At 35.4% G+C, this 10,698-nt stretch overlaps 1 protein-coding gene across 1 annotated transcript; it reads right to left on the reverse strand.

Moving 5' to 3' along the window:
* Window positions 1-2,828: 2,828 nt before the first annotated feature.
* Window positions 2,829-9,941, reverse strand: LOC130734260 (sulfate transporter 1.3). The gene is made up of 16 exons (XM_057586603.1): window positions 9,851-9,941; window positions 9,683-9,748; window positions 8,597-8,734; window positions 7,733-8,083; window positions 7,580-7,628; window positions 7,275-7,482; window positions 6,939-7,113; window positions 6,587-6,652; window positions 6,381-6,494; window positions 6,071-6,187; window positions 5,853-5,979; window positions 4,655-4,941; window positions 4,302-4,492; window positions 3,808-3,893; window positions 3,388-3,464; window positions 2,829-3,292 (listed from the first exon to the last, which is right to left on the reverse strand). Exons 4-16 carry the CDS (start codon window positions 8,066-8,068, stop codon window positions 3,149-3,151), a joined length of 1,977 nt encoding a protein of 658 aa, XP_057442586.1. The 5' UTR covers window positions 8,069-8,083; window positions 8,597-8,734; window positions 9,683-9,748; window positions 9,851-9,941; the 3' UTR covers window positions 2,829-3,148.
* Between the last annotated feature and the right edge of the window lie 757 nt (window positions 9,942-10,698).

The following is a 10,698-nucleotide window of genomic DNA, read 5'->3' on the forward strand; positions in this document are numbered from 1 at the left end:
CACGTCAATTAGTGAGCTTCAGTGGAATTTTTTTTTCCATTAAAATTCTAAAAATTTATAATTAAATCCTTCATTTAATTAAAAAAAAAACCATTCTTCATTTTCTGGATCTTCATCCACATAACATCCTTCATCCACACATCTTTCATCATCATCTTTCATCATCATCAACCCACCCTACCACTCCCTTCTTCTTCGTCTTCTTCTTGTCCTCTCTCCACCGCACCACCACCAGTCAAGCAGACAAAGGGATAGGGCAGAAAAAGAGATGGTAGAACAGAGTGTATGGGATCGAGAGGAAGAGAGCGGCGAGCTCGCAATTCTGGGTTCATGGAGCGGCGACTCGCGGCGATGGGCGGTGGTTCTGGGTCGGAGATGGGTTTGGTTCTTGTTTGGTTGTTTCCCTCTCCTTCACGGTATAGATCTGGGTTTCACGTTGTAGATCTGCTTCCGCACTGTTAATAGCCACCGCGACCTACCTCCACCAAGCCATCATTGAAGTAATCGCGAATTCCCTATCTCTTCTTCCCCAAGCAGCGAAACTATGCGGGTTGGGTTGGAGTTGTGGTTTCAGATGGGTAATGGGGTTAAAGATTGAGTTTTTTTTTTTCATTGTTCTGTGTTTTTCTCTTCTTCTGGTTGTGGTTTTGGGTTTGGATATTGTGGATTTTTGTTCTTGGTAATGGAGGAGGAAGAAGGAGGAAAGGTTTTTTTCTGGGTTTTTCTATGATGATTTTCTGGGTTTCTATTCACCTTCATTTCCCTTTTTTATGTGGCCAATGGTTTGCATAAAAACCTGCCCACTCCAATTTCAAAAAATGATGTCAATAAACAATATGGAACCCATCATGATCAAAAGGCAGCAGCTACAGTTAATGGTAGTAAGGCATGGAGTCGAAAGCCTAAATCTGAAATTGACAGGGTGGTTTTAAAAATCAAAGTAGAGAAAGAACCAAACCTAGTTAAGAATCATGTAGTTTTGATAGGACCTGTATCAGTTAATCTTGGTAATTGCAGAAAATCAGAGGGTAATTGCATAAAATCATGTAGTGCTTGTTTTTTGTTTAGTGTTAATTGATTTTTGTTTTATTTTAATTAAATGAATGATTTAATTAGGTGAAGGATTAATTAGGAAGAAGGGGATTTAAGGGTTTTAATTATATTTTTTTAGAATTTAAATGAAAAAGAAAAGCCACATAAGCTCTCATTAAATGACGTGGCAATGCCACATGAGCTTCCCGGAGCTCCGACGTTGACCCAAATGGCCGGAGGGACCAAACCCAATCATTTTGCCAAAAACTGGGGACCAATCCTCACCTTTACTCCGGCGAGGGACTAAAGCCATATTTATGACAAAGGTTAGGGACCAAAAACTGGATTAAGCCTCAAAATTTTAAAACATTAAGTTTATGTGTCACATATCTTACATTGTAATCATATCATTCTTAACCATTATAACTTATAAGACTCTATCTCAATATCTCACACTTCAATTCTCAACGACATTCTCCCTCTCATATATGAATACTCATCACGCTTGAATTTTTATTATTGGTTAAGAATGAATGATATGCGAAGACAATATATTAGATATGACTCATAAAGCTAACTTTTTTTTTTGTTAATTTTGTCCCCTCCAATCATTTATGTTAAGCTTCGCCTTCAGTTGGGTAGACAAAAGAAGTCTAAACTAGGAGAATCTGTATTAAACACACCAAGTTGTCCCAAGACTAAGATTGTAAGAATCATTGGTCCCAAAGGCAAACCTTACTTTATGGTTTTTTTGTAAGCATATTCTGATCTGTGGTGGTGAGTGAACTCGAACTCATCCAAACATCATTAATGAAGAATATGATATAAGAAATGATAAGATGTTAGTATCTTATTTTGTGTGCGCAACAAGCAATGGAATGTGACTATGTAGCATATCGTGTCTCCAACTTGAACTTTACTAATGATGAATATGATATGAGAAATGATAAGATTTTGTTATCTTATTTTGTGTCCCAACAAGCAATGAAATGTGAAGGCGTAGCTTGTCATGCCTCCTGCACATAAATAATTAACAAAAATATTAATGCAAGGGTTATCTTGCACACTTTATAAAATTTAAGGAGTTAAATACAAATTTTTTAAAATCAACCACATGACTTAAACGTTAGGGGGGGCTAATTTTCATTTTTCGTTATATATAAAGATAAAGATGCCATCACAATTTTCCAAAAAGCAAGAGAATATCTAGTGGAGAAAAGGAGAGTATAATAATGAAAATAATAAATAATAAAATCTAAAAGGCACTTTAAGCCAAATTCTAAGTGTGTGCGTGTGCTGGTACGGTTATGTGGAGAACCTGCACCATGAATCATATGCTTTTTGAATTTGCTGTTGTTATACTTTTCAGCTATGAATCTTTGCTTGTGATCTATGAAGTCTGGTTGAATGAATGTGGCGTGGTTTGCGACTCTGTTCAGAGTGAAAATTAACAAAACCCCATTGCAATCACAACATGGAATAAATGGGCGTATGGGACCAGAATGAGAAAAGTGTTTTTCAGATAAAACATGATAAAGACAGCATGGTATAGATGATAAAAGTAAACTATTTTACAAATATTGTACCATGATACAAAAATTAAAATATTCATATTCTTTGCAACAGATTTATGCCCAGTTATTAGTGCATGGTTGGTTTGAGAATTGCATATTCAATAATTGTGTAATTTAGAAGCTTGGGATGATAATTTCTCTCTTTTCATACTTGATTTTGGACTTTCATATGCTTAACCAAATGTGAAGTTAGTAATAATAATAACATCTCACATCAAGACAGATGAGTTAGACTATGTGGATATTGGACAAAGGAGTGTGCTTATTGGAGTGCACATAAGCGCACCTTTATATGCTTCTTTTTATTTCTCCTGTGGTATAAGATAAGGAAATCAAAGACCCCATTACATTATAACTAGGAGAAAGGGCCGATATTTCTACCAACTTTCTGTAGTGAGTGACCACTGACCACCTCATAATTCTTCACTAGCTAACTCAGCTGAAAGCTACAAGTACAAACAAGTGCTCTCTACCCTTAGCTTTAATATTTCTTTATCTCATTTCCCTTAATTTCCTAAGGCAAAAATCACATTAATATCTTTTCAAGGGTCCTCAGCAAGCTTTGGAGAACAGTATGCAACAGCCTCTGCAACAGTGAGGAAGATCTTGTCCTCACCAAGCAAGTTTGCAAAGTTTGATGTGTGGAGCTTGCCTATCACTAGTGGTCCAGGATTTGCCAGAACGAGCTGATCAGAGAGGAATATAAACATTTTGGTAAGATTAATTGTCACATGATCATGTTTTGGAATTGTTTTAGAATAGAGATTAGTTTGATTGTTACCTGAACCTCTCTCTTCTGAAGACTTCTGAATAACTCTTCCAGGGCATGAATGCCACTGGTGTCTATATCCGTAACGGCTGCATTAATAAACACATATTTGAGGTTAAGAACAGCTCAGAATTATGTGCTTAACTGACGACAAAGGAAAAATATTTGTAGACAACCCAATTGTGGGATTTGGATTCACGTAAGGAAAATCCTAAATTCACGCAGTCAAGGAAGTTGAGTTTTTTTCGATCGAGACCAGATGACTGAAATTTTGTTTGAGCTAATCTATATGATCTTAGTGAAACATATGAGTCATCTGATCTTGAAGCTTACATTACTTGAATGCGTGAATTTAGGATTAAGCTAACAGTAGGAAACCAAAATCGGGGGTTTAGGGTTTAAAAGTCAGGATTGGAAAAAGTAGATACTCACGTGACATCTCAACAATTAAAAATTGGATTCTTGTTTGGTAATCTCCTTTCACATGCTCTTCCTCATCCATCAGCCATCTTAATATCCTGCAAGAGAATAATAGTTCTCAGGCAATTAGACATCAGTAATTGGTTTTAAAATTACCAGAAATGAAAAGGTTCCGAATTTATCATTTGAGAATACTTATGTACATGAAAAGGGTGAAAAACTAGTTTTTTCCTGCAGAATAAGTTGGAATACAATTCCAAAACTTGTTTTAACCATCCATTTGGTTCACCCTACATCATTTTGTCTTTGATCATGTGTCTTTCTTGTTTACAATGCAAAACTAAACTTCCCTTTTTACAATCAGATATAATTCTTAATGGTATGCTTATGCTGCTTTAGAATCTCACCTATAAACAGATTTGGTTGTTTCCTTTCAGTTCAATCTAGAATTTCAGATAATAGTTCCAATTTTTATGTGTAAAACAAAAGGAGGAATAATTTTTTACCTTTCTCTAACATAATTTGAGTTGGAAAAATATATTGCAGAATCAACCCTTATAATTAGTACACCAGGAACGCTCGTGGCCTCTGGGTATTGTTGGATGTTTCTATATACAGTTGTCCTAGGAATCTTCCCCAGAATAGCAGTTCGCGGCCTTGTTACCTGTAATAGGATCTTTGCGAAGGATATAGAGACCTACCACAAAGTGTAACAATAACTTGTTAGTTAAGTTGTCCTCGCTTAACCCACTTCTAACCAATGTGAGACTTCATAACTCAAAACACAAATTTCCGAAAAAAAAAACCTAAAAACCACCAATTATATAAAGATAACTAGTTTTAAACTTTTAATACTTACAGCAATCAGAAGCCCTATCTCAACCGAGGCGAAAACAACCCCGAAAAATGCTCCCACGCAAGCGACGAAGTCAAATTTATCGACCTTCCATATCAAAATTGCTGCCTTGTAGTCCACAAGGTTTATGACAGCAGAAATGATAATTGAAGCAAGAATGGCATTTGGAGTGTATTTGAAAAGAGGTGTGATGAATAGCAGGGTTAAGAACACAACAAAGGACATGACAATATTAGACACTGCAGTTTGGCAGCCGGACATGTAATTCACAGCTGATCGAGAGAAAGAACCTGAGTATAGCAAAAGGAAGATCAGAGGCTGTAAAATATTAGTTCATAACCCAGTTTACATGCATTCCCTTGATTAAATATGAAGCAAGCTACTGTAATATGATTAAGGTGAACTAAATTTCACACCTCCATTTTCACCCCCTTCAACTTTGGTTTAAACTAAATATTAGCCTTTGAATTTACTTTAACATCAAGTATTACTTATAATGCACATTCCTTGTCATGGTTTAATAATTAAGTGGACTCTCAAATTCGTCCCTGAAAGATATACAGCATCGGACAAGTTAGTCTCTGAAAAAGGAAATAACTTCAAAAGTCCTTGAATGTGTCAATTGTCGGTCAAGTTGGTCCCTCCATCACTTTAAAAGTCCCTGAACGGTAGTGGATCAAGCGTGATGAAGGGACAACTTGACCGACATTTGACACAATCAGGGACCCTGCGCTATATCTTTCAGAGACGAATTTGAGGGTTCACTCTTAATACTTGCTCAACCTACCCCTTAAAGTTGTTGTTTAGTCTTTTACATGTTACCCTCCTAAAGAAAATTTTGCGGGTAAGCAGAGAAAATGTTAAACTGATGTTAAAGTTAAATCAAAGGTAAAATATTTCAACTTAAACCAAAGTTGAAGGGGGTTAAGTGATTGAAGAGAAAACAAGTTGAGGAGGTTGTTTGAGAAAGGTTGAAATTTAATAAATTCAGCTAAATAGATATAAAAGTAACTTCCCTTCTTGTTCATTCAGATCTATTAACTGCTCAGAGTTTCCCCTCTTTTTAGTATTGTTTCTACAACCTAAAGAAAATGCTTTAACTTATATTTCATCACAGATATAACCATCTATTACATCTTTCTAACAGTTGCAGCTGATGACAAAAGAAAGCAAGGTTCATATAACATCTCTTCGAGCTTACCGGTCGCTACATAACAAGAAGTCATTGAACCAACAACATTCATAGCTCCTAACGCAACCATTTCTTTGTTTCCATCCAGTTGATAGTCCTTCATAGAAGCAAACGTTCTTCCAATTGCTGTGGCTTCCTGATAAACAAAATGTAACAGTTTATAACAATTAAAAAACACAAATGGTAAACTTCTCCATATGAAGATAATTTTGTCAAAGTTTGCTTACAGTCAATGCGATCATGCCAGCCACGATGCCAATTCTAACACCTTTCCCGAGGTAAACACCGCTCCAAAAAATTTCCTTCACTGATGAAGGGTTGAGCCCTTTCTCTATGTGTTTTACCTTCACGTATCAATAGACAAAGCTTTACTATATTGCTACAATTAGTAATATTTAGCAAATCTTAAATAGACTTTCAACAGAAATCCATGTCTCCTAATGGATTGGGATGAAAGTGTTTTTAGGTGAATGGAACAGAAATCCAAACACAATCGTCTACAATGTTCAGGATGAAAATGCCAATATTTATACTTACAATCGCAACACCGTGCTTGTCCGCATGAGTTATGTATACAAAAAATGTGGAGAGTACGACAGATATCAATGGGGCAATAGCTGGCACCCAGAAGAATTTCTGCTTCTTCTTTCCCTGATCCACATATCATAATATAATGAGAAAACAATTCACAATCCCAATATTCTGTCTAAGGAATATATGATAAAATGAATTAGAGTGCTTACAATATACTTGGCCAACAGAAGAAAAGCCAGAAAGGTGGCTCCAATTACTATAGTTTGCCAGTTCCACTGAAAAATGTTAGATATTTATCAGCTTTAGTGTGCGGACAAACACATATCTTCAAAATAAAGTCCCCGGATTTAAGTTCTCTGTAGTCAGGGCAGTCCTACATTCGCGCAGTTAAGGAATCCGAATCCTTCGATCAAAGATGAGTCGGCTCATATATTTCATCAAGATCATATGACAGATATAAGCTTAAAATTTGAGTCGTCCGATGGCTTAGATTCCTTAACTGCATAAATTTAGGAATTTCCTAACGGCAGGTACAGTAGATATAGAAATGAGAAAGCATACTCCATGATGGGCTGTTGAGAATACTGAATTCATCACAGAGATGATATCAGTTTTCTTTGTGAACTTTTGAATCCCAAGGAAACCTTTAAGCTGTTGAAGTGCAATGGTGATGGCAGCTCCCCCCATAAAACCGACAATTGCAGCATGAGATAGGAAATCAATCAAAAATCCTAACCTGATAAAAAGATCCACCCAACCAGAATGTCATCATATTGTATAAACAATGAAGCATTACATTGGAATTTGGTAGCACGAGTGCAGGGCAATGCATAAACACTACTATCAGCTATGAAGATTCAAATGCAAACTCCCCTAGAATCAAAGTGTCATTCATACCTACAAACCCCAAGTATTGCTTGAGTGATTCCAGCAAAAAATGTGGCAGTAAAAGCGAGTCGTCTATAGTCTTCTGGATTCGCAACGGGATCAATCTCATTCTGAAGTAAAGTCCCCAACAAGAGAGAAACCACTGCCACCGGTCCTATTGCAATGTCACGAGAACTACCCATGAGAGAGTAAATCAGTGGTGGAACAAGGCTGGAATCTGTAAAAGGAAGAAGAAAATGCAACAAAATCTCAGTCCAACATCTAAAGAAAGCATATGAGCAACTTAACCTGTTCTTCAGAGACAAGAGTCTTACACAATCCGTACTGTGGAGCCAAATTCGCAAGCTTTGCATATCCAATATCCTGTTTTTACAAGCCAGATATTAAAATCTATGTAATAAGAAGTATAGTTCTTTACTCACAGTAATCTTCAAGATCTCAAAATCAACATTTCAAAGCAAATTTACCTGAGGAATGCAGAGACTTGCAATAGTTAGACCAGCAATGAGATCCCCTCTAAATTTTTTGAGGGTGTAAGTTCTCCCCCAACTAAGTATAGGGAATATGGCTTCAATGCCGAGGATACACTTCCGCGACTTCGACTGATCCTTGAAGGACCGTAGAGGATCGTCTGAGAAGAATGTTTCTTTCACAGTGGATTGGAATTCCTTGAAGAGGTTTTGTCTTGGAGGAATTCCAACCTTGTGCACGTACGGTTCCTGGCCATGTGAAGATGACAAACTTCTCGCGTCCATCTCTTTTGTTTCAAGATTCTCATCACCTGGATGTCCCATTGAGGACATCAACAATGACTTTTACTGTAATACATTGAAAAATGTTATGTCCATGAACAAGTGGTGGAAATAGTTTAACTGCAGTACTATTTCACAAGAACAATATGGTATATTTACATTGCACTGAAAGCAACCCTACAAATATGGATTCCTGCAGTTAAGGAAATCATAAATTCACAGTCAAGGAATGTGAACTGTTTGATTAAAATTGGATGACTCAAATTCTGAGCTTATCTGAGCCGTCTGATCTTGATGAAATATATGAGCCGTCCAATCTTAATCAAACAACTCAAATTACTTGAATGCATTAAGTTATTATTATCTTTACTGCAGAGAACCTAAATCCCGCTCCAATGCAGTTCTATGCTTAAAGAGTTTAACAATCAAGCATATAATGCTGCTTACAGCTCTTGTGTACAACCAAAAATGTTAAGAAAATCAGGTACCAATTCACGTCTATGGGATTTGAGATGTAGACTAATAATAACATGAGATATTTTACTAAAAGAGCAATAATTCAGAAACATTTAAACTAACCTGAATGAAAAGTAGGGAACACTGACAGAAAGGTGAAGTTCACTTTGTTAAAGCAATAAAACACTTGTCTTCTTGAGAAAAAGATTGCTGTGAAGCTACTTAGGATTATGTAACTTCAGGTCAAAAGATGGTGCCAAGCTGAAAGAGGAAACACAAGCTAAATAAGATGTGAACCCAACTCATCAAATGCAGAGAAATTCTGGTGTACATTTACTTCTTAAGAAGAATGGTGGGGAGGGAATATATAGTGTGAGAAGGGTATTGAGTATTGACTAGGGACCAAATTTTTAATGCATATTGTAAACTATTATTTAATTCTAGTTATGTGACAATCCTGTAATTGCTTAGCTCATTAAAAACACAAGGAGTCCCAAAGGTAAAATAAAGAAGGATGTTGAAACTTGGTCCATCATAACTAGCGATTGACAACACTAGTTCTAAAGTCATATTTGAACTCCATTTGTTATTCAGTTATTCTCACAGTCAAATAAATAAAACTAGAATCATGTTACTCAGTTCAACAGAATCATAGTATGCTCCATAAAGCTTTTTTTTTTTTAATTGTATCTATGAATGTTCAGATTTTTAATTCACAATAAAAAAAATTAGCTTGACTTTTATGGCAATTTTGGGTGTTTTTGCAACTTGAACATCTTAGAATTTGGATTAGGTCTAACACTACCTCAAAAACTAGCTTAAAAGTTTGTGTTTCTCTACCCTTTATATATAACAGTTATCTTGACCATATCTCTGATCAATGCGGGACTTCTAACAGAATGCCCTTGATAGCAAATAGGGCTTGATGGCTTGTTTGAAGCTTTGAGCCTAGTAAGGTGAGATCCCAACCAAAAACGCACTAGTAACATGCGTTATCGATGACCTATGTTGCCACATTGCATTTTACCTTTCAGTTTTCACTTTATATACAACAGAATTGGACATTTCTCAGAAAAAGACAGAGAACCAAAACACCAAACTTTTTCCAATTCTTGAATATAATATTAGCCACAAAGTGTCAATTTCAATGAAAAAATCATTGGAGTTTGACGAATAAAGTCTAAGTACATAACTAGAATCGAAACTCACCTATGCTTCTTCTCTTCTCATGCAAACCATTGATAGTGGAGGATCACAATCTGGTCCTGTTCCTGTCTGTGATTCAACAAAGCGCAAATATATTAAGAATGATAAACCACTCATCAAAAAAAGGTGGAAGAATAATAAAAAGTTCTGTGTACGTGAAGATGAGAGTACTTAGAAACAGTTTCTTTTGGCTTTGGCTTTCAATGCTTCTCCACAATCGATGGTTCTCGTGAGTCTTTGGTGAAAAAAAGACTGAGTTTTTATTTTGAAAATTCTGAACCCCATTAATAGAAAAGATAAGTGGCACTTGAACAAATCAATCAGATCATCGTCCAGATTCGATGAATCCATTCTGTTTGTGCCAAAATCTTACTAGTACTACCTGGCCCAAGCCATGTTTGGTTGCCTTTTGATAAAAAGAAATTAAATTAGTAAAAGAAAAGAAACATAAAAGGCCTTTATGTGGAGATTGAGAAATAGTATTTTTTTTTTTTAAAAGAAAGAAGATTGAGAAATAGTAGGAACACTTGTTTTGGACACTGTTTTTTAATACTTTCTCTTTAATTATTCAAAATCCATGTATAATTCATTAAATGTGAGGCACTTAATAATATGCACTAAACATTTAACTTTTTTGGAGTACACATATTGGGATTTTAAATGTTGTTAACCTGAAGAGATAAATTCACTTGTAGAGAGAAAAATTAGTTGAATTTTCAAATCTTTAAATAAGGATAATTTAAAAAGTCAATATATTTTTAAAAATGTATTATTGTAATTAACTACTCATTCTATCCTCATTTATACGCTACTTTTGAAGATTTTTTTTCCTATATAAAATATCAATGAAGAACTAATAAGAAATAAAATTCCGTCAAAATAAGAAACAAAATTAATTATCCTCCTATGTGGCATACTATTATTGATTGTGCAATGTCGGTGTAAACTTTGTTGTAAGTGTAAAATTCGTTTACATTGAAAGTGCATATTCATTAAATTCTAATATGAAAGAGATTGTG

The sequence above is a fragment of the Lotus japonicus genome, chromosome 1 (assembly GCF_012489685.1).
Source record: "Lotus japonicus ecotype B-129 chromosome 1, LjGifu_v1.2".
In the NCBI taxonomy this organism is placed as follows: domain Eukaryota; kingdom Viridiplantae; phylum Streptophyta; class Magnoliopsida; order Fabales; family Fabaceae; genus Lotus; species Lotus japonicus.